Source organism: Budorcas taxicolor, chromosome 11 (genome assembly GCF_023091745.1).
Source record: "Budorcas taxicolor isolate Tak-1 chromosome 11, Takin1.1, whole genome shotgun sequence".
Taxonomy (NCBI): Eukaryota; Metazoa; Chordata; class Mammalia; order Artiodactyla; family Bovidae; genus Budorcas; species Budorcas taxicolor.
This window is the reverse complement of record NC_068920.1, coordinates 61,192,326-61,216,867: the sequence shown is the minus strand read 5'-3', so window position 1 is coordinate 61,216,867 and position 24,542 is coordinate 61,192,326. Positions and strand designations below refer to the sequence as shown.

The 24,542-nt window shown below is 42.8% G+C and overlaps 1 protein-coding gene across 1 annotated transcript in view; it reads left to right on the top strand.

Moving 5' to 3' along the window:
* The window catches only part of ACOXL (acyl-CoA oxidase like), a 356,241-nt gene that overhangs the window by 195,421 nt on the left and 136,278 nt on the right, over nt 1–24,542 (top strand). The window contains exon 12 of the mRNA XM_052647950.1: nt 4,376–4,529. Coding sequence (XP_052503910.1) covers nt 4,376–4,529 — 154 coding nt within the window. The remainder of the gene's footprint in view (nt 1–4,375; nt 4,530–24,542) is intronic.

Genomic DNA, 24,542 nt, shown 5'->3' with positions numbered 1-24,542 from the left:
CTCCAGGCAATAATACTGGAGTGGGTAGCCATTTCCTTCTTCAGGGGATCTTCCCGAACCAGAATCAAACCTGCATCTTCTTCATTGCTTACCAGTCACCTGGGAAGCCCAGTGAAAGAAGATATGGTCAGACAGTAGACCATAAAAAAAGTTTTGTGGTCATTAGTTATCCGAGAAATGCAAATTCAAAACACGAGGATTATCATTGCATATCCGTTTGTTGTTGTTCAGTTGCCCTGTTGTGTCCGACTTTTTGCAATCCCATGGACTGCAGCATGCCCGGCTTCCATGTCCCTCACCATCTCCCAGAGTTTGCCCGAGTTCATGTTTGATGAGCTCATCAAACATATTCATGTTTGAGTTCATGTTTAATGAGTTCATTGGTGATGCTGTCTAGCCATCTCCTTCTCTGATGCCCTCTTCTTCTTCTGCCATCAATCTTTCCCAGCATCAAGGACTTTTCCAATGAGTCGTCTGTTTGCATCAGATAACCAAAATACTGGAGCTTCAGCTTCAGCATAAGTCCTTCCAGTGACTGTTCAGGATTTGTCTTCCTTAAGATCGACTGGTTTGATCTCCTTGCTGTCCAAGGGACTATCAGGAGTCTTCTCTAGCATGACAGTTCATATTCATCAATTCTTTGGCTTCCAGCTCTCACAACTGTATGTGACCACTGGGAAAACTATAGCCTTGACTATATGGACCTCTGTTGGCAGAGTAATGTCTCTGCTTTTCAACATATTGTCTAGGTTTGTCATCTGCTGTTAATAAAGCTGTTAATAATGCTAATGGATGCGATGAAATTCCAGAACTATTCAAGTCCCTAAAGGATGATTCCATCAAGGTTTTACATTCATTATGTCAGCATATCTGGAAGACCCAGCAGTGGCCACAAGACTGGAAAAGGTCTATCGTCGTCATCCCAAATCCCCAGAAGGGTAATACCAAAGAATGTGCTAACCATCGGACAGTCGCACTCATCTCCCACGGTAGTAAGGTCATGCTTAAAATCTTGCATGCTGGGCTTCAGCATTATGCGAACCAAGAACTTCCAGATGCCCAAGCTGGGTTTATAAATGGAAGAAAAACTAGAGATCAAATTGCCAACAATCACTGGATTATAGAAAAAATGAGGGAATTTTAGAAAGACATCCATCTCTGTTTCATTGACTATGCTAAAGCCTTTGACTGGATCATGTCAAACTGTGGAAAGCTCTCAGAGAGATGGGAATACCAGACCATCATACCTGTCTCCCAAGAAACCTGTATGTGGGTCAAGAAGCAACAGTTAGAACCCGATATGAAACAACTTACTGGTTCAAAATTGAGAAAGGTTCAAAATTGTCATAAAAGGGCTGTTTGCTGTCACCCTGTTTGTTTAACCTATATGCTGAGCACATCATGAGAAATGCCAGGCTGGATGAGTTACAAGCTGGAATCAAGATAGGCAGGGGAAATATTGACAACCTCAGAGATGCATATGGTACTACTCTAATGGCAGAAAGTGAAGAGGAACCAAAGAACCTCTTGATGAGGGTGAAGGAGGAGAGTGAAAGGGCCAGCTTAAGACTAAATATTAAAAAAATTAAGAGCATGGCATCTGGCCACATTACTGCATGGCAAATAGAAGGGGAAAAGATGGAGGTAATGACAGATTTCCTCTTCTTGGACTCTAAAATCATTGCAGAGGGTGAATGCAGCCATGAAATCAGAAGACTCTTGCTTCTTGGCAGTAAAGTGATGACATATCCATTAGGATGACTAAAATGAGAAGGACTGCAAAATTGGCTTGTTGACTGGAACAACTAGGATTCCCCTGCACTGCTAGTAGGAATGTAAAGTTGCACAGCCACTTTGGAAAATTGTTTGGCAGTTTCTTAAAAAGTTAAAAATACGTCTTCCATATGACCCAGTCATTTTGCTCCTACATGTTTACTCAAGAGAAATAAAGACATATGTCTCCTTTAAGATTTTTACATGAAGTTTCTTAGCAGCTTCACTTGTTGTAGCTCCAAACTGGAAGAAATGAAAATGTTCGTCAAGTGAATGCATAAATGAAATATAATGTATGCGTTTCATAGAATGGAATTCTGGCCAGCAATGAAAAGAAACAACTACTAATACATGGTACAATATGGATGGACGGATGGATCTCATGACGATATGCTGACTGAGAAAAGCAAGACAGGACATGCACTATATAACCCCACTTACATAAAATGCTAACTAATCCATACTAACAAAGAGCTGGTTGGTGGTTGTCCAGAGATGGGAGGAGGAGGAGGAGATGGACTGCAAAAAGGGATGAGGCATTCTTTAGAAAGCATTCTGTAGGTTGATTGTGGTGATATTCTTGTGGGTACATAGAGTTGTCAAAACTCTTTAAATGGTGCACTTTGAATAATTCAATCTGTTGCGAATAAATTAATCCTCAGTAACGTTGATAAAGAAAAAAAGAAACTGTTTAAAGTAAAAATAGCAATGAAGTTTGTAACATACATAGAACATATTTTTGTCTCAGCAGTGACATAATGGATGGAAGAATGAAAAGGAATTATGTATTGTATTATTACAAGGGTCCTACATTATCCTTGAAGTTGTATAACACTATTTGAGGGAAAAATGTCATAAGTTAAAGTAGCATGTTTTAGGCCATAGAAAAATTGCTGAAAAAATGAGTAACAGTTTAAAATCTAACACTGCCATACTAATGATTATTCAAAAGATAATCATTAATAATGATTAATCAAAAGAAGACTGGAGCAGAGGGAAGAGGACATATGGGATAAACAGGAGAAAACTTGTGAGGCAGCAGTTTTAAATTGTCATGTTAATAATTACATTGAATTAAATGATTTAAACACTCCTATTTTCAGATTGTCAGACATGATAAATTAAGACTGAACTAGATGCTTCTACAGGAAACTCACTTAAAATTAAAGACAAATAGGTTACAAGTATGAGAATAAAAAATTTACACCTGCAAACATTAACCATAAAAGAGCCGGAGTGGATTTACTAATATTGGATAAAGTAGACCTCAGAAAAAGGAACATTACCAGAGGTAAAGAAGATCGCTTCATGATGATTAAGGAGTCTACTCATCAAGAAGATGAAACAGTCTAAATGTGTACAGATTCCACAAAATGGCATCAAAATACAGGAAGCAAAACTGGGAAGCACTGAAAGGGAAAAGGAACAAATCCTCACGTATAGTTGCAGACATCAGCCCTTCTCTCTGGGTAATCAATGAAACAGACAGAAGACCAGTGATGCTGTAAATCATATGACGAGCATTACTGACAGACCCAGTGGCGTTTGTCAATCACTCTGTTGGGCACGAGCAGAATACCCACTCTTCTCAAGGGCACGTAGATCATGTGTCAAGACAGACCATGTAGATTTAGAATGACTGACATGATACAAAGTATATTCTCTGGTTAGAATGAAATTAAGCTACCATTAATAACAGAAAAATATCCTGAATAATCCTTACATACAAGGAAACCAAATAATACACATCATTCATAGGTCAAAGTAGAAATCACAGGGAAATTAGAAAATATTTTGAATGGAGATGAACACAGTTTGTCAAAATTTGTGGTATGCAACTAAAATAGTACTCAGAGAAAAATGTATTCCTTTAGATGTTTACAACACAAAAGAAAGGTCTAAAACCACTGGAATAAATTTCTATTTTAAGAGGCTATAAAAAGATGAACAAGTTAAACCCAAAGTAAGTACAAAGAATAATAAAAATGAAATAAGAATTGGTCAAATAATAGAGAATAAACAAGCCCCAAACTATTTTTCTTTCAATAAGTAAATAAAATTGAAAGACATTTAAATCTTCCCACTCTCACCCGCTCCCACTGAGTCCAAAAGTCTATTCTTTATGTCTGTGTCTGCTTTGCTGGCCTGCATGTAGGATCATTGGTACCATCTTTCTAGACTGATGCAGAAAAAAAAAGACACAAGTTACCAGTATCTAGAATGAAAGATAGGACTTTACTATAGATCCCACAGACATTGAAAGGATAAAATTAAATATTGTTATTATTGATGTGATGTTAATGCAATGCCAATACATTTGACAGCATTTATGAAATAGACAAATTTCTTGAAAGATGCATAGTACCGAAAGTGACACAAAAAGAATCAGAAACCCGAATAGCTTTGACATTACTTGTGAAATCCATTAAATACTTGAAAAAGGAAACATACTGATTTTACACAAATTCTTTCAGAAAAGGGAAAACTAATTTTAGGAGCATCCCAACACCAAAACCCAAAGAAATTGTGAGACCCCTCTCCCTGATGAGCACATGTGCTTGGGACACACTGCACCCATCAGCGGCCTCCACTTGTCTTGCAGGTATGCCAGCACCCTTCTGGATGAGGACATCTTCCATGGGAAGGAGCTTGTCAGCAGTCGCACACTGCAGGCGCTGGTGGCAGGGCTGAAGGCCTACAGCACCTGGGAGAACGTCAGCTGCCTGCAGGACTGTCGCGAATGCACCGGAGGCATGGTGAGTGCCCTCGGACCCCTCGGGCCACAGGTCCAGCAGAGCCTGCATGGTTACAGATTACAGGCTACACATACAGCATGTGTTGGGGAAGGACTGTGTGGCCAGTGGGCTTTGGAACCAGGTGAAATTCCCATCTGCCCTTGTGACTCTGGGTGCACCCCTTAGCCTTGTCATCTGTGCATGTCCATCTTCTCTGATGCTGCCAGACAGATGCAGACCATGCCTGTAAAATATTGGGTCTGTGGAGGCCCTCAGTACCTGTCATGAAACTTGGTGGTGGTGAGTTGTTGACAATATAGGAAAGGGCCAACAGGGGCCAGATGATCCAAGCTTGGTTCCAGTGTTTCTTTTTTTTTTATTTTTTATTTTTACTTTATTTTGCTTTACAATACTGTATTGGTTTTGCCATACATTGACATGAATCAGCCATGGGTGTACATGAGTTCCCAATCCTGAACCCCCTCCCACCTCCCACCCCATATCATCTCTCTAGATCATCCCCATGCACCAGCCCCAAGCATCCTGTATCCTATATTGAACATAGACTGGTGATTCGTTTCTTACCTGATAGTATACATGTTTCAATGCCATTCTGCCAAATCATCCCACCCTCTCCCTCTCCCACAGAGTCTAAAAGTCCATTCTATAGATCTGTGTCTCTTTTGCTGTCTCGCATAGAGGGTTATCATTACCATCTTTCTAAATTCCATATATATGTGTTAGTGTACTGTATTGGTGGAGAAGGCAATGGCACCCAACTCCAGTACTCCTGCCTGGAAAATCCCATGGACGGAGGAGCCTGGTGGGCTGCAGTCCATGGGGTCGCTAAGAGTTGGACACGACTGAGTGACTTCACTTTCACTTTTCACTTTCATGTATTGGAGAAGGAAATGGCAACCCACTCCAGTGTTCTTGCCTGGAGAATCCCAGGGATGGCGGAGCCTGGTGGGCTGCATAGTCCAGTCTATGGGGTCTCACAGAGTCAGACACGACTGAAGCGACTTAGCAGCAGTAGCAGCAGCAGCATACTGTATTGTTGTTTTTCTTTCTGGCTTACTTCACTATGTATAATAGGCTCCAATTTCATCCACCTCATTAGAACTGATTCAAATGTATTCTTTTTAATGGCTGAGTAATACTCCGTTGTGTATATGTACTACAGCTTTCTTATCCATTCGTCTGCTGATGGACATCTAGGTTGTTTCCATGTTCTGGCTATTATAAACAGTGCCGCGATGAACATTGAGGTACACGTGTCTCTTTCAATTCTGGTTTCCTCGGTGTGTATGCCCAGCAGTGGGTTTGCTGGGGCATAAGGCAGTTCTATTTGCAATTTTTTAAGGAATCTCCACACTGTTCTCCATAGTGGCAGTACTAGTTTGCATTCCCACCAACAGAGTAAGAGGGTTCCCTTTTCTCCACACCCTACCCAGCATTTACTGCTTGCAGACTTTTGGATCGCAGCCATTCTGACTGGTGTGAAATGGTACCTCATTGTGGTTTTGATCTGCATTCTCTGATAATGAGTGATGTTGAGCATCTTTTCCTGTGTTTGTTACCCATCCGTATGTCTTCTTTGGAGAAATGTCTATTTAGTTCTTTGGCCCATTTTTTGATTGGGTTATTTATTTTTCTGGAATTGAGCTGCAGGAGTTGCTTGTATATTTTTGAGATTAGTTGTTTTTCAGTTGCTTCATTTGCTATTATTTTCTCCCATTCCAAAGGCTGTCTTTTCACCTTGCTGTAGTTTCCTTTGTTGTGCAGAAGCTTTTAATTTTAATTAGATCCCATTTGTTTATTTTTGCTTTTATTTCCAGTATTCTGGGAGGTGGGTCATAGAGGATCCTGCTGTGATTTATGTCGGAGAGTGTTTTGCCTATGTTCTCCTCTAGGGGTTTTATAGTTTCTGGTCTAACGTTTAGATCTTTAATCCATTTTGAGTTTATTTTTATGAATGGTGTTAGAAAGTGATCTGGTTTCATTCTTTTACAAGTGGTTGACCAGTTTCCCCAGCACCACTTGTTAAAGAGATTGTCTTTAATTCATTGTATATTCTTGCCTCCTTTGTAGAAGATAAGATGTCCATAGGTGTGTGGATTTATCTCTGGGCTTTCTATTTTGTTCCATTGATCTATATTTCTGTCTTTGTGCCAGTACCATACTGTCTTGATGACTGTGGCTTTGTAGTAGAGCCTGAAGTCAGGCAGGTTGATTTCTCCAGTTCCATTCTTCTTTCTCAAGATTGCTTTGGCTATTCGAGGTTTTTTGTATTTCCATACAAATTGTGAAATTATTGGTTCTAGCTCTGTGAAAAATACCGCTGGTAGCTTGACAGGGATTGCATTGAATCTGTAGATTGCTTTGGGTGGTATACTCATTTTCACTATATTGATTCTTCCGATCCATGAACATGGTATATTTCTCTATCTATTAGTGTCTTCTTTGATTTGTTTCATCAGTGTTTTATAATTTTCTATATATAGGTATTTTGTTTCTTTAGGTAGATATATTCCCAAGTATTTTATTCTTTTCATTGCAATGGTGAATGGAATTGTTTCCTTAATTTCTTTTGCTACTTTCTCATTATTAGTGTATAGGAATGCAAGGCATTTCTCTGTGTTGATTTTATATCCTGCAACTTTACTATATTCATTGATTAGTTCTAGTAATTTTCTGGTGGAGTCTTTAGGGTTTTCTATGTAGAGGATCATGTCATCTGCAAACAGTGAGAGTTTTACTTCTTCTTTTCCAATTTGGATTCCTTTTATTTCTTTTTCTGCTCTGATTGCTGTGGCCAAAACTTCCAGAACTATGTTGAGTAGTAGCGGTGAAAGTGGGCACCCTTGTCTTGTTCCTGACTTTAGGGGGAATGCTTTCAATTTTTCACCATTGAGGATAATGTTTGCTGTGGGTTTGTCATATATAGCTTTTATTATGTTGAGGTATGTTCCTTCTATTCCTGCTTTATGGAGAGTTTTTATCATAAATGGATATTGAATTTTGTCAAAGGCCTTCTCTGCATCCATTGAGATAATCATATGGCTTTTATTTTTCAATTTGTTAATGTGGTGAATTAACATTGATTGATTTGTGGATATTGAAGAATCCTTGCATCCTTGGGATAAAGCCCACTTGGTCATGATGTATGATCTTTTTAATGTGTTGTTGGATTCTGATTGCTAGAATTTTGTGAAGGATTTTTGCATCTATGTTCATCAGTGATATTGGCCTGTAGTTTTCTTTTTTTGTGGCATCTTTGTCAGGTTTTGGTATTAGGGTGATGGTGGCCTCATAGAATGAGTTTGGAAGTTTACCTTCCTCTGCAATTTTCTGGAAGAGTTTGAGTAGGATAGGTGTTAGCTCTTCTTGAAATTTTTGGTAGAATTCAGCTGTGAAGCCGTCTGGACCCGGGCTTTTGTTTGCTGGAAGATTTTTGATTACAGTTTCAATTTCTGTGCTTGTGATGGGTCTGTTAAGATTTTCTATTTCTTGCTGGTTCAGTTTTGGAAAGTGGTACTTTTCTAAGAATTTGTCCATTTCTTCCACATTGTCCATTTTATTGGCATATAATTGCTGATAGTAGTCTCTTATGATCCTTTGTATTTCTGTGTTGTCTGTTGTGATCTCTCCATTTTCACTTCTAATTTTATTGATTTGATTTTTCTCTCTTTGCTTCTTGATGAGTCTGGCTAATGGTTTGTCAATTTTATTTATCCTCTCAAAGAACCAGCTTTTGGCTTTGTTGATTTTTGCTATGGTCTCTTTTGTTTCTTTTGCATTTATTTCTGCCCTAATTTTTAACATTTCTTTCCTTCTATTAACCCTGGGATTCTCCATTTCTTCCTTTTCTAGTTGCTTTAGGTGTAGAGTTAGGTTGTTTATTTGACTTTTTTCTTGTTTCTTGAGGTATGCCTGTATTGCTATGAACTTTCCTCTTAGCACTGCTTTTATAGTGTCCCACAGGTTTTGGATTGTTATGTTTTCATTTTGTTTGTTTCTATGCATATTTTGATTTCTTTTTTGATTTCCTCTGTGATTTGTTGGTTATTCAGAAGTGTGTTGTTCAGCCTCCATATGTTTTAGTTTTTAATAGTTTTTCTCCTGTAATTGAAATCTAATCTTAATGCATTATGGTCAGAAAAGATGCTTGGAATGATTTCAGTTTTTTTGAGTTTATCAAGGTTAGATTTATGGCCCAGGATGTGATCTATCCTAGAGAAGGTTCCGTGAGCACTTGAGAAAAAGGTGAAATTCATTGTTTTGGGGTGAAATGTCCTATAGATATCAATTAGGTCTAACTGGTCTATTGTATCATTTAAAGTCTGCATTTCTTTGTTAATTTTCTGTTTAGTTGATCTGTCCATAGGTGTGAGTGGGGTATTAAAGTCTCCCACTATTATTGTGTTATTGTTAATTTCCCTTTTCATACTTGTTAACATTTGTCTTACATATTGCAGTGCTCCTATGTTGGGTGCATATATATTTATAATTGTTATATCTTCTTCTTGGATTGATCCTTTAATCATTATGTAGTGGCCTTCTTTGTCTCTTTTCACAGCCTTTGTTTTAAAGTCTATTTTATCGGATATGAGTATTGCTACTCCTGCTTTCTTTTGGTCTGTATTTGTGTGGAATATCTTTTTCCAGCCCTTCGCTTTCAGTCTGTATGTATCCGTTGTTTTGAGGTGGGTCTCTTGTAGGCAGCATATATAGGGGTCTTGTTTTTGTATCCATTCAGCCAGTCTTTGCCTTTTGGTTGGGGCATTCAACCCATTTACATTTAAGGTAATTATTGATAAGTATTATCCCATTGCCATTTACTTTATTGTTTTGGGTTTGGGTTTATATGCCCTTTTTGTGTTTTCTCTAGACAGGAAACACAAACAGCATTTGTTGGAGAGTTGGTTTGGTGGTGCTGAATTCTCTCAGCTTTTGCTTGTGCTTTTGATTTCTCCTTCATATTTGAATGAGATCCTTGCTGGGTACAGTAATCTGGGCTGTAGGTTATTTTCTTTCATCACTTTAAATATGTCTTGCCATTCCCTCCTGGCCTGAAGCGTTTCTATTGAAAGATCTGCAGTTATCCTTATGGGAATCCCCTTGTGTGTTATTTGTTGTTTTTCCCTTGCTGCTTTTAATATTTGTTCTTTGTGTTTGATCTTTGTTAATTTGATTAATATGTGTCTTGGGGTGTTTTGCCTTGGGTTTATCCTGTTTGAAACTCTCTGGGTTTCTTCGACTTGGGTGATTATTTCCTTCCCCATTTTAGGGAAGTTTTCAACTATTATCTCCTCAAGGATTTTCTCATCGTCTTTCTTTTTGTCTTCTTCTTCTGGGACTCCTATAATTCGAATGTTGGAGCGTTTCATATTGTCCTGGACGTCTCTGAGATTGTCCTCATTTCTTTTAATTTGTTTTTCTTTTTTCCTCTCTGATTCATTTGTTTCTACCATTCTATCTTCTATTTCACTAATCCTATCTTCTGCCTCTGATATTCTACTATTTGTTGCCTCCAGAGTGTTTCTGATCTCATTTATTGCGTTATTCATTATATATTGACTCTTTTTTATTTCTTCTAGGTCCTTGTTAAACCTTTCTTGCATCTTCTCAGTCCTTGTCTCCAGGCATTTTGATGTCAAGATTTTGGATCATTTTCACTATCATTATTCGGAATTCTTTCTCAGGTAGACTCCCTATCTCTTCCTCTTTTGTTTGGTTTGGTGGGCATTTCTCCTGTTCCTTTACCTGCTGGGTATTCCTCTGTCTCTTCATCTTGGTTATATTACTGCGTTTGGGGTGGCCTTTCTGTATTCTGGGAATTTGTGGAGTTCTCTTTATTATGGAGTTTCCTCACTGTGGGTGGGGTTGTATCAGTGGCTTGTTAAGGTTTCTTGGTTAGGGAAGCTTGTGTCGGAGTTCTGGTGGGTAGAGCTGGATTTCTTCTCTCTGGAGTGCAGTGAAGTGTCCAGTAATGAGTTATGAGACATCTGTGGTTTCGGAGTAACTTGAGCTGTGTGTATATTGAAGCTCAGGGTTGTGTTCCCGTGTTGCTGGAGAATTTGCATGGTATGTCATGCTCTGGATCTTGTTGGCCCTTGGGTGGTGCTTGATTTCAGTGTAGGTATTTAGGCGTTTGATGAGCTCCTATCGATTAATGTTCCCTGGATTCAGGAGTTCTCTGATGTTCTTAGGATTTGGACTTAAGCCTCCTGCTTCTGGTTTTCAGTTTTATTTTTACAGTGGCCTTAAGACTTCTCCATCTATACAGCACTGATGATAAAACATCTAGGTTAGAGATGAAAAGTTTCTCCACATTGAGGGACACCCAGAGAGGTTCACTGAGTTACATGGAGAAGAGAAGAGGGAGGGGGTAGTTAGAGGTGACTGGAATGAGATGAGGTGGGATCAACAGAGGAGAGAGCAAGCTAGCCAGTAATCACTTCCTTATGTGCACTCCACTGTCTGGACTGCTCAGAGATGTTCACGGAGTTATATAGGGAAGAGGAGAGAGAGGAAGTAGACAGAGGTGGCCAGGAGGATGAAAGAGGGAAATGAAAAGGAGAGAGACAGATCCAGCCAGTGACCAGTTCCCTAAGTCTTCTCCACTGTCTGGAACACACAGAGATTCACAGAGTTGGGTAGAGAAGAGAAGGGGGAGGGAGGAGACAGAGACAACCTGGTGGAGTAAAAGGAGAGTCCAAAGGAGGAGAGAGTGGTCAGGCCAGTAATCTCACTCTCAGGTAAAATTGGGTACTGAAGATTGGGTTTTTAAATGTACAAAATTGACAACAAATACCAAAAAGCAAAGATTAAAAATCTAGAGTAGAAGTTGGATTTTCAGAAATACAATATTAAAGAAAAGAAGAAGAAGAAAGAAAAAAAAAGTCACGAGAATTATTAAAAAACAACAACAACCACAAAAAATATGTATATACGGTGTTTGCTTTAAAAATAGGGTCTTTTTTTTTGAAAAGTGATAGTAGGTTATCAAAATTAAAATTAAAGGAGAAATAGAGGACTTAAAAATTTTTTAAAGTTAAAAAAAAGGAGAAGAAAAAGAAAAGAACAAAAAACAATCAAACAACATCAACAACAACAAAAAAAAGAGAATGGTCATAAAAATAGTAAAGATATTTCTGGGACTTTCTCTGGTGTTGTGGGCAGTGTGGGGTCACTTCCAAGGTGGTCCCCTCTGTTTAGCTTCTTCTGTTTGCTGGTCTCTTCAGTGTCTGATTTCCGCCCTGACACAAGGGGGTCGGTGGTGGACACTTTTTTTTTTCTTTTTTTTTTAGGCTCACTTGTTCAGTCATGCTGTGGGGAGGGAGGGATGCTGCAAACAAATAACACTGGCGTGTGCTCACAGTGTCTCAGCCACACTGGGCATGCCCTGCACACGACGCACACCGCTCAGGCTCTACGTTGCTCCACCGGGAACCGTCTGAGGCCGGCCCCAGGCTGCATGCACCTCCCCGGTCTAAGCCGCTCAGGCTCGGCTCTCAGGTAGCCCTCAGAGGAGCAGATTCGGTTGGGCCTGCGTTTTGTGCCCTTCCCAGGACCGAGTAGCTCAGGTGTTTGGCGAGAGTGGTTGCTGTGACTTATCGCCTTTCCCTGCTGCTCAGTTTTCTGGGTGTACCGCTGGTGCCCCTTGTCAGGCAGATGGTGACTGTCCAGAACCCCAAGAAGTCTTAGTTAGCAAACAAGCCTGCTTGCAGTTTGGTAGGTAAAGTCTCTCTGGGGCTGCGATTGCCCCCTTCCAGCCTTTACGGCTCTGACTGCCTGTCACCGGCAGGGGATGGTCTGCAGCTGGCTATTTCTGTTCCGTCCTTTGTTCTGTGCATGGTCCTGGCAGTGTCTTACGCTAGAGCTTTTCGAGTGGTAGCTATCCCACAGTCTGGTATGCTAGCCCAAGTTAGTTTGCTCTGGTTACATTCGGGGCTTTCCAGCCCAATTTTTAAAAAGCACTGCAGCCCGCACCTGCCTGTCCAGCCCCCACTTGCTAGTGGCGGATGCAAGCGTCTTTGCTGCTTCTCCACTGGGGGAGTTACTGTTGGGCTTGTAATCTGTTGGTTTTAATTATTTATTTATTTTTCTTCCCTGTTATGTTGCCCTCTGTGCTTCCAAGGCTCGCCACAGACTCGGCAGTGAGAGTGTTTCCTGGTGTTTGGAAACTTCTCTCTTTTTAAGACTCCCTTCCCGGGACAGGACTCCCTTCCCGAGATGGAGCTCCCTCCCTACCTCCTTTGTCTCTTTTTTTGTCTTTTATATTTTTCCTACCTGTTTTTGAAGACAGTGATCTGCTTTTCTGGGTGCCTGATGTCCTCTGCCAGCATTCAGAAGTTGTTTTGTAGAATTTACTCAGCGTTGAAATGTTCTTTTGATGAATTTTTGGGGGAGAAAGTGGTCTCCCCGTCCTAGTCCTCCACCATCTTAGGACTGCCCCCCGGCTCCAGTGTTTCAATCCCTTGGGGAGAATGCAGGAAATGACCTCACAGGTTTCTACCCTGGGAACGAGGCAGATGGGGACATGCCAAGTGCTTAGGGCGTGTTGAGAGCATCCCCGGCGCTGGCCTCAGACGGGACTGTGCAGTGAGGTATGGAAACCCTAATGTGAATCTTCAGAGAGTCGAGGGGACTCTGAGACCAGCTGGATCTATGCCCTCTTTCTGTATGACCCTGAGAGTGGAGGGACCTGCAGGAGCCCAGAGCTGGTGAGAAAGGGGACCCAAGTGGGGTCTTGGAGGGCAGCACATGGGAGGGATGTGTGGTTTTGAACCTGTGACTTGGTAGCATGGCACAGCTGTGGACATCAACTCTGGTGGTCTCTGAGCTCAGCCCCAGATGACAGTCCTGTGTGGGCCACACCCATGGACCACCCCGCCTCATCATCATGTGGGCCAGAAGCAGGCACTGCAGGAGGATGCAGGGAGGAGGGAGCCCCTCTTGGGCCTTGAGCCTCAGTTCCATCTAGAACTTGGCTGAATATTTGCCTAGAAACAGCAGCTCTGAACCTGAAGGGGCGGTTGAAGCATTTTAGCCACAATGAGAAGAGGTCAAGAGCAGATCAAGGGCTGCTGTAGAAGATAAAGGGGGAGATTGAGTTTCTGGAGAGCCCAGAGCATTGGAGCCCAGGTCCAGGGAGGGGCAAGGAGGGACTGTGCCTTCACCGCAGGCGCAGCCTGAGGTTTGTCCCGTGTGGACTCTGGATGGGAGTGAGAGGCAGCCTGGTCACTGCTCTTGCAGGGACTGAGTGAAGATGTGCGAGTGGTGAAGGGGACCGTGGTTAATCAGGCTTGCACCCTGTACCCATGATGGTGGTGGACATGCTTGCTTTTCCAGCAGGGATGGTGTCGGGTTCCATCAGGAAAGAAGGAGGAGGAGGAGGAGGTGACAGCTGGAGCTGGGGTACAGCGGGGTCAGGAGCCAGGGTCCTCTGAGGCAGCCGGGGGCGATGGCTCCTAGTAGCCTGACATGTTGTGAGACCCATGCCAGGGGCTGGTTCCTGCCCTTCCAGTGATCCTGCCCAGTCATTCCTCTTTTACTGTCCAGCATCACCCGGCAGTGCAGAAATGACCCCTCCACCCACCATACTATGGAAAAGAAGCTGACCCTGGAGGGCTGCTCTTCTGGGCTGGGAAAGTGCCAGATGCCAGCTCTGTAATCCTGGGCACTGCTGCCTCCAGTGGCTTTGCTTCCCAGCAACTCCTCGGAAACAGAAGGAGGGGGGTCCCTGTTTTCTAGTTTTGTTCCTTCCCTTCTCCTCTCCACCCCCGTATCCACCCAACACCTTGCCCAGAACTGTTTGTAGAGACATAAATATTTGTTGAAGGGGCTTCCCAGGTGACACTAACGGTAAAGAACCTGCCTGTCGAGGCAGGAGATGTAAGAGATGTGTGTTCAATCCCTGGGTCAGGAAGATCCCCTAGAGGAGGAAATGGCAACCCACTCCAGTATTCCTGCCTGGAGAATCCCATGGACAGAGGAGCCTGGCGGGCTATAGTCCACAGGGTGGAAAAGAGTCGGACATGACTGAAGCCACTTAACACATACACAAGTATTTGTTGAAAGAAAAGCATGAGCATCTTCTAATTGTTTTAAGCTGTATTTTCACACACTACATCTTCTGTAGGCAGGAAGTCTCCAGGAGTGAAGTGTGGCTGAGTCTGGGGGCTGCTGAGATGGTAATGAAAACCACTTCTGTGGCCCATAGGTCTAAGGAGGTCTTGCTTGCAAAAAAACAAAAAACAAAAACATATTTCAACTCACGTTTACTGACTTTGAAGCCAGTAACACTATGGGAAAGTTATTGCTTTCTCTTTGCCTCATTTTTCACATATATAAAATGAGGCTAAGCTTTCCTTTGTAACAATTGTGAGAGTGAAGTTGAGCAAGAAGATTAGCATAAAAATATATAATGGTGAAGGCAGCTGAAGATCCTGTGTGCTGCAACTAGACTCGGCACAGCCAATTGATTAATTAAAAATTTATAATTGTTTAAACAAAAATCCTAACAACATGATGTGAGGTTTATAACCGAGAAGGGGCTGGACCAGGCGCTGGGGAGGCACTGTCCATTCCTGGGACAACCCTGATGTTCCCAATGGCTGGGGCTTCATGCTCACACGTGGTCTGCACTGTGGTTTCTGACTTCAGTGTGTAAGCTGAGTATCCACCAGCCTGGTTTGGAAGTGATGAAAACCCTTTACCTGCCCGCATGTGAACTCAGAGAACAGACTCCACCCCTCGGAGTAGTCACGTGACTCAGTTCTTTTGCTTCCTTAGCTCCTCACCTTCCTTCTCCAAGGACTGATGGGTAAACCAAGTCTTCAGACTGTTGCTGTTTCACTGGACTTGCATTGGCCTCTTTTCTCCATATCCAAGCAAACCCAGATTGAATTTCTTACCACCAGCTGAGTGAGGAGTGGGAAACAGAGCCCTGGAATTCATTGTACCCCTTGTGGGGCTGCCTGGTGGGGCGGAAACTGTGGGAGGTGGGAGGGGCAGCTCCTCAAGGAAGGGGTGAGATCTCAGGGTCAGGACGCTGTGCCTTGGGCTTTTCCTCTGGGAGCCTCAGGTTCCTTCTCTTTTAAAGCCTACAGCATAGTATTGCAGTGTTCTTACTCGTGTCTGACTCTTTGCGATCCCATGGACTGTAGCCCACCGGGCTCTTCTGTCCATGAGATTTCCCAGCAAGCATACTGGAGTGGGTTACCATTTCCTTCTCCAGGGTATCTTCCCGACCCAGGGATCGAACCTGTGTCTCTTACATCACCTCTGTTGCAGGCAGATTCTTTACCACTAGCGCCACCTGGGAAGCATGGTAGGCTTCAGTAAAGACTCTCCTTGTCTTTCTTTCTCCTGGCTGTGGTTACAGTGAAGCATCCCAGCTGTCTCTGCTCCTCCCTAAACCCCATCCTGATGCATATGATCTGTGTGGGAGCTACATGGGTGGGGCTCTTCAGGGGGTAGCCGTGGACTCTGGAGGCAAGTATTTTCTCAGCAGATCTGACTCTATAGCATCAGGGACTGCAGAGACAGGCCTGGGGCCAGCATAGGCTGCAGGGTCCCCACTCTGCACCCCACCCCGACTCCACTGGGGCAGAGCTGTGGCCCAGCTGCTGACCTTGACCCTGCCCAGCAAAATTCTTCACGGGGAACTTCTACAGTATCCCTTGGCCCTTGAGGGCTATCTGTACCTGGATGTCCATGGCCTGCAACTGTGCTCTCCAGCGCTGGGAGATACCCACCCTGGGATCTCTGGGCCAGTGGTCAAGATCAGGCTCCACTGCAGGATTTTAGGCACCCTCCCCCCCACCCGCCACTCCCATCAGGGCCTCTCCCTGGAAGCCTTCTCATCTCTACCCCTGGCTGCTGCACATCTTCTCAGTGTGTTCCCAAATTCCGTGGGAGAGCGAAATTGGCTGAAGCAGCCTAAAGAAATATGCAGACAAGACTGGAGCAGGATAAAGTCTCAGGAGAGATCTCTGACCCACCATGATGATAAGGTTATCAGCAAACACGCATTGACTGTTCCTTTCATGTTAGACATGGAGCTGCTGTTTGCTGTTCAGATATACAATCCAGCCGGGCAATGGCAGAATTGCTGTAAGATTGCACAAGAGGACACTGAAACAATTACAGGTGTTTGTAAATTAAAAGAAAAAAAAGCCACATGATGCTGAGCTCACTGGTTGTTCCGTAGGCTCCGTCCCAAGACTGGCTCCTCAGGAGATGTACCATCACCTCGTTTATCTGGCATCCACTGTTTCTTGGAACACAGCCGAGGCCTGAAATAGGCAAAACAGAACTCTGAGACTCCCAGAGAGATGGCACAAAGTCCCTGTGCCGAGGTGCAGGCCCTCACTCCACTCCTGAAGGAGTCTGGCTGGCCTCTGCTGGGAGCCTGCTCCTGGTGACTCCTGCATGTGATTCCTGGTTTCCTGCCGTGTCGCAGACCAGTGAGGCTATCCAGTCTCCAGAGGCAGGCAGTTAAGAGGGCTAGTGGCCAAACAAGAGCCAGAAGAGGTAGAAAAACTAGACTCAAAAACTCAAGAGCTCTGGGACTTCCCTGGCGGTCCATTGGTTAAGATTCCATGCTCCCACTACAGCAGGCACAGGTTTGATCCCTGGTTGGGGAACTAAGATCCTGTAGGCTATGTAGCATGCCCCCCACCAAAAAAAAAAAAAAAAAAAGATTCAAGAGCTTAGTGGGCCAGTGCCCAGCCACAAGAAGGATCAAAGCTCTGCTAGGAGGCCAAGTGGGCTGCAGACAAGATAGGCTGTGGGAGACAGGCTGTTGCAAGGACAGTCATTCGAGGTCCTCCCTCCCTCCTGGACACTACAGATCTACTGTTTCCCAGAATACTATACATGATGTTTGTTTAAAAGCTCAGCTTTTCACAGCAATCCCCTAGACATGTATCTCTCAAAACAGATAAGTAGGTCAGCCTGACTTGGATCTAATATGGCAGAGACGATTTTGCTCCCCCATCTAATTTCGTAAGAAGAAACAGAGCCACAAAAAGTCTTGCCTAGTGCCTGGGCATGAGGAGCTAGTGATGCTTGTGGTGGATTCTGAGTCTGAAGGTCAAGGGCCCAGTTGGCTAGGAATGCATATGTGGGTGGGGTAGGGGCAAGTTAAGCTGTAACATGAAGTAACTGGGTAGCAAAGTGGAAAAGGTTCAGCCCACACTAAAAGGATCCAAGACTATCTGGCAAACCTCCTACGAAGGGACTGGCTGGGGCCCAAGTGTTGACCCCAATAGAAGGGCCTTCTTAGTGGTTGCCATGACAGCTTTATCAGCCAGAACCTTTGCTCAGCCCCAGCCTAATTTTTCTAGGGAACCAACGAGTTGTTGATTTCATGGATCAAAGACCCCTTTCTCTGGACAGATGGAGAGCCTGCGAGAAGAATCCCAGATGAAAACCTAGGTTTCTGCTTATTTCTGCTATCACTTTCTGATTGTAGGGATTTAGAAAGACAGCGCAATAAAAAAAGCTTTATGATGATTAGTTATTTCTCAACTTTGAAAGAACCTCGTTCCAAGATTAGAAGAATTGTTTCTTATTGTTTAAAAGAGCTTTCTCTTTCTGCCTCTCTGACATTCTTTGAGTCCATGCTAGGTGAAATGCCAGGACCTGTGTAGATGTGGCTATCTTTAATCCTCCAACAGTCCTGTGAGTGGGAGTAATTGTCTACACAGTTTCCCGTGGATGAAGGAAATAAGACTGGAGGTGGTCGCTATTTCTCTCAGTCAGTCGCTCAGCCGTGTCCAACTCTTTGTGACCCCTTTGGACTGTCGCCCGCCAGGCTCCTTTGGCCATGGAGGTCCCCAGGCAAGAATACAGGAGTGGGTTACCGTGTCCTCCTCCAGGGGATCTTCCCCACCCAGGGACTGAACCTGCATCTCCTGTCTCTCGCGTTGCAGGCAGGTTCTTTACCACTGAGCTACCTGGGAAGCCCTGAAAGGTGGATGCAGTGCTCTAATTCAGGTCTTTTGTCCTGAATTCTGGACCTTGCTTTTTTCCTGGGGGAGGGGGATGACAACTGTGTCTCTGGCCCCTGGGCCCTATGTGGATCACTGCTCTACACTTAGCCCTCATTTAACATAATCCACAGTTTGTAAACACGTCTCTGTGTTGTGTTGTTAACCTCTGGTGCCTGGAAAAAAAAAATGTCCTAGTGAGAAGATTCACATGTCATATTTGTGAGTGTCTTATGTTAGTAGGTCTTATCTTGTCAGGAAAATGAGTTGGGAGAGTAGCAGGCAGTAAAACTGACCCCCGTCACTGATACAGAAAAGAGAGATTATTAAAATGACCCAAGGACAATCCACTTTATTGGCAATGTTCCTTTGAAGATCTCAGTCCAAACTTCTTAAGGGCGTAAAGAAGGCAATTATAAATTTTATATGCGATGGAGAACATCCAGACATACGAGAGAGTAATTGATAGAGTTGGAATCCATCCTGGGACAATTTGCCAAATTTTGAATCTACCATATTTTCATTTTACCCTCCCTTGAGATGGTTCACAGCTCTCCAGAAGGATTCAGTCCATCATATCAAGGAAATAAGAAAAGGAAAAGAAGCTTTGCAAGACTAACTTCTAAATTTGTTAAGAATTAGTTAAGATTCTTTGGATGCAAAAAAGAGAGACCCATTACAAATTTGCTCAAGCAAGAAGGGAGACTGTATCTTAAGAGAGAGAGAGATGTGTTCTGGAAGTCACATCTCGTGAGGTCCGGGAGGTCTCGTGAGGACCAGGAACTGGGAAGGAGCCTAGAGTACTGGCAACCCTGCCGTTGGTTTCTCCTCCTTTGGGGCACAGTCTTAGCCTTTGTCTCCTGGTGTCTGCCCATTCTTTCTCCTCTGCGTATGTGGCTGCCCTTTGGCTGTGGAACTTATAGCATCTCCTTTCCAGCTACTGTCTGAGATGGGGTCTTGTAGAGCTCGTGCTGAATCCCTGGCTCAGTTGGAGTTGGCGTCCTTCCCAACCCAAACATTTTTGGCTAGGGAGTGGAGTCACATTGCGTGAACATGCCTGCTGATGTCCCAGTTGTATAGGTGGTGACAGTTGTCAGATAGTAGCTGAGTAGATATCTGTTGGGATATGTGTGATAGGTTTTAAATACTTTCTCAATAATCGTTTCAGCCTGATACATAGAAATGGAGTTGAATTTTGTGTATTGATCTCATATCCAGCAACCTTGTTAAACTGTCATGACAATTCTAATAAGCTGTTGTTAGTTCTTTTTTGTTTCCCTATGATCCTAATCATATTCCCTATGAAACACAAATAGCTTGCTTGTTCATTTTCAATTATTTACATTTATGCCTTTGTCATCTCATTGAAGTGGCCAGGACTTCCCATGCAGTGGTTAAAGAAGAGGTTGATAATGGGCACTTATATTTTATTCTTGGCTTTAATGGGGGCATGCTTACTTTTTCACCATTAAGGATTTTATTTGGTGTGGATGTTCTGGTGTTGGTGTTCGGTGTGGATATTTATCATGTTAAGGCAGGTATGTTTTACCCTTAGTTTATGTAGAAGCTTTTGTGTGTTTGTGTGTGTGCTAGTTTTTTTGTTTGATTTTAAATGTATGGCAAAACCAATACAATACTGTAAAGTAATTAGCCTCCATTAAAATAAATAAATTTAAATTAAAAAAATAAAAATAAAATTATGAATGAATGGATCTAAATTTTATGGAATTATCTATATTCCTTTATTTTAGCGAGATAATCACACAGTTTCCTGCTTTAATCCGTTTTTGTGGTGAATTTACATCAATGCATTTTCTAATGTTTAATATATCTTGGGCTTGGGAATGAATACAGCTGAGTCGAGATTGTTTGTGTCTTTAATTCACTGTTGGCTCTGTCTGCCAGTGCTCGTTGAGGACGTTTTCATCTGTGGTCATGAGATTGTCTTGTGTTGTCCTTTCCTAGTTCTGCCCTTGGCTAATTTGGGCATCACAATGATAATAACCCCATTAAATGGATTGGGGGCGGGGAGGCTTTCTTCTTTTCTGCTCTTTTAAAGAGTTTGCATGAAACTCCTTGAATACTTCCTACAAACACCTGGAAAGTCGTACAGGCCTCATAGTTCTTTTCTTAGATGCTTATAATGATTAATTCTCTTTCTTGGAGTAGTTGTAGCCATTCAGGTTTTCTGTTTCTTCTTGAGTCTGTTTTGGTAATTTGTGTTTGCTTATTAGTTTGTCCATTTCTTCTTTTTAAAGTTTATCGGTATGAAGTGCATAAGCCCCTCTTACCTTTTATCCCTGTCGTATCGGTAATTATGCTGCCTTTGCCACCCTGATATTGTTTGTTTTCCCCATTCCCTTATCTCTTGATCTGTTTTCTTTTTCCTTCAAATAATAAAGTTTTGGTTCTGTTTGATCTCCCGATTGTATCTGAGATGTCCATGTCATTGATTTTTATCTTCATTGTTTATTTCCTTCTACTCCCTTTGGGTTTATTTGCTTTCTGCTCTTCTTTTCACTTTCATGCATTGGAGAAGGAAATGGCAACCCACTTTAGTGTTCTTGCCTGGAGAATCCCAGGGACGGGGGAGCCTGGTGGGCTGCCGTCTATGGGGTCGCACAGAGTCAGACATGACTGAAGCAACTTAGCAGCAGAAGCTTCTTTTGTTACATTAACTCGCATGATATCTCATTAATTTTTGCCTTCTCTCCAATTCTATTATAAACATTTTGTTTTAATGTCCATAATGATTTATTTGGCCCGTGAATTGGCTGAGTGGGTTTTTTTTTTTAATTTCCTAATGTCTAGCATTTAAAGATATTAACAGCCAAACTTTGTTGAATTCTTACTATGTGCCAGCCACCAATCTTCACATTTTACGTATATTAACTTAGGTAATCCTCCCAACATCTTCACAAAGTAGGACCATTATGACTCCAATATGACGTAAGTGAAAAATGAGAACACATATAGAGTTTAAGCAGTTTGTCCAAGATCACAGAGCTCCTGTGTTGGCAGAACCAAGATTTAAACTGAGACAGTTTGGCTGCAAAGTACAACCACTGTACATATTGTCGTCTTTTTAGTGACTCTTTGATTCTTATTTTGTTGTCATTATAATAATTATTATTATGTTGGTTTTTCCCTTAATTCCATTGTAGTCATAGAAAATGGCCAGTGTGATACAGATTATTTTTTTAATTTATTTTTTTACTGAAGGATAATTGCTTTAAAGAATTTTGTTGTTTTCTGTCAAACCTCAGCATGAATCCGCCATAGGTATCCAAATTTAGTATGAGCTACTTTGTGACCTAGAATATGGCCAGTTTCCATGTGATCTTCAAAGGAAGATGCATTCCTTAATGAGTTGCTGCTGCTGCTGAGTTGCTTCAGTTATGTCCGACTCTGCATGACCCCATAGATGGCAGCCCACCAGTCTCCCCTGTCCCTGGGATTCTCCAGGCAAGAACACTGGAGTGAGTTGCCATTTCCTTCTCCAGTGCATGAAAGTGAAAAGTGAAAGGGAAGTTGCTCAGTCATGTCTGACTCAGCGACCCCATGACCTGCAGCCTACCAGGCTTCTCCATCCATGGGATTTTCCAGGCAAGAGTACTAGAGTGGGTCGCCATTGCCTTCTCCGCCTTAATGAGCTAGAGGGTTTTAAATGTGACCAATCAATCAAGCTGATTAGTGGCATTATTCCAGTATTCCCTATTCTTCCTGAGGTTTTGATCTGTCTGAGTGGACTAAAATCTTCCACTGTTGATGGTGGGTTTGTTGGTGTCTCCTTGTGTTCGTACCAGTTTTGGCCTCATTCTTTTGAAGTTGTGCAATTGTGCTATTAGATGTTTACAGATTTAGAATTGTCCTATTTTCCTAATGAATTTAATCTTCAGTTTCTTGCAGTGACTCTCTTTAGCTTTACCAATGCCTTAAAGTGTATTTTTCCCAGTTTTAATTTGAGGGTAACAGCTTCTCTTTGGTTGGTCTTTATGTGTAACATTGGAGAAGGCACTGGCAACCCAGTCCAGTACTCTTGCCTGGAAAGTCCCATGGACGGAGCAGCCTGGCGGGCTGCAGTCCATGGGGTTGCAAAGAATCGGACACAACTGAGCGACTGACTTCACTCTCACTTTTCACTTTCCTGCATTGGAGAAGGAAATGGCAACCCACTCCAGTGTTCTTGTCTGGAGAATCCCAGGGACGACTGAGCCTGGTGGGCTGCTGTCTATGGGGTTGCACAGAATTGGACATGATGTTGAAGGTCAGGAAGGGCGGCAGTAAGGAGATACCCCTCGTCCAAGGTAAGGAGCAGCGGCTGCGCTTTGCTGGAGCAGCCGTGAAGAAATACCCCACGCCCAAGGTAAAAGAAACACAAGTAAGATGGTAGGTGTTGCAAGAGGGCATCAGAGGGCAGACACACTGAAGCCATACTCACAGAAAACTAGTCAATCTAATTACATTAGGACCACAGCCTTGTCTAACTCAATGAAACCAAGCCATGCCAGTGGGGCAACCCAAGACAGGTGGGTCATGGTGGAGAGGTCTGACAGAATGTGGTCCACTGGAAAAGGGAATGGCAAACCACTTCAGTATTCTTGCCTTGAGAACCCCATGAACAGTATGAAAAGGCAATATGATAGGATACTGAAAGAGGAACTCCCCAGGTCAGTAGGTGCCCAGTATGCTACTGGAGATCAGTGGATAAATAACTCCAGAAAGAATGAAGGGATGAAGCCAAAGCAAAAACAATACCCAGCTGTGGATGTGACTGCTGACAGAAGCAAGGTCCGATGCTGTAAAGAGCAATATTGCATAGGAACCTGGAATGTCAGGTCCATGAATCAAGGCAAATTGGAACTGGTCAAACAAGAGATGGCAAGAGTGAACACTGACATTCTAGGAATCAGCAAACTAAAATGGACTGGAATGGGTGAATTTAACTCAGATGACCATTATATCTACTACTGCGGGCAGGAATCCCTCAGAAGAAATGGAGTAGCCATCATGGTCAACAAAAGAGTCTGAAATGCAGTACTTGGATGCAATCTCAAAAATGACAGAATGATCTCTGTTCGTCTCCAAGGCAAACCATTCAATATCACAGTAATCCAAGTCTATGCCCCAACCAGTAATGCTCAAGAAGCTGAAGTTGAACGGTTCTATGAAGACCTACAAGACCTTCTAGAACTAACACTCAAAAAAGATGTCCTTTTCATTACAGGGGACTGGAATGCAAAAGTAGGAAGTCAAGAAACACCTGGAGTAACAGGCAAATTTAGCCTTGGAATGAAGAATGAAGCAGGGCAAAGACTAATAGAGTTTTGCCAAGAAAATGCACTGGTCATAGCAAACACCCTCTTCCAACAACACAAGAGAAGACTCTACACATGGACATCACCAGATGGTCAACACTGAAATCAGATTGATTATATTCTCTGCAGCCAAAGATGGAGAAGCTCTATACAGTCAACAAAAGCAAGACCAGGAGCTGACTGTGGCTCAGATCATGAGCTCCTTATTACCAAATTCAGACTGAAATTGAAGAAAGTAGGGAAAACCACTAGACCATTCAGGTATGAACTAAATCAAATCCCTTATGAGTATACAGTGTAAGTGACAAATAGATTTAAGGGCCTAGATCTGATAGATAGAGTGCCTGCTGAACTATGGACTGAGGTTCGTGACATTGTACAGGAGACAGGGATCAAGACCATCTCCATGGAAAAGAAATGCAAAAAAGCAAAATGGCTGTCAGAGGAGGCCTTACAAATAGCTGTGAAAAGAAGAGAGGCGAAAAGCAAAGGAGAAAAGGAAAGATATAAGCATCTGAATGCAGAGTTCCAAAGAATAGCAAGAAGAGATAAGAAAGCCTTCTTCAGTGATCAAGGCAAAGAAATAGAGGAAAAGAACAGAATGGGAAAGACTAGAGATCTCTTCAAGAAAATGAGCAATACCAAGGGAACATTTCATGCAAAGATGGCCTCGATAAAGGACAGAAATGGTCAGGACCTAACAGAAGCAGAAG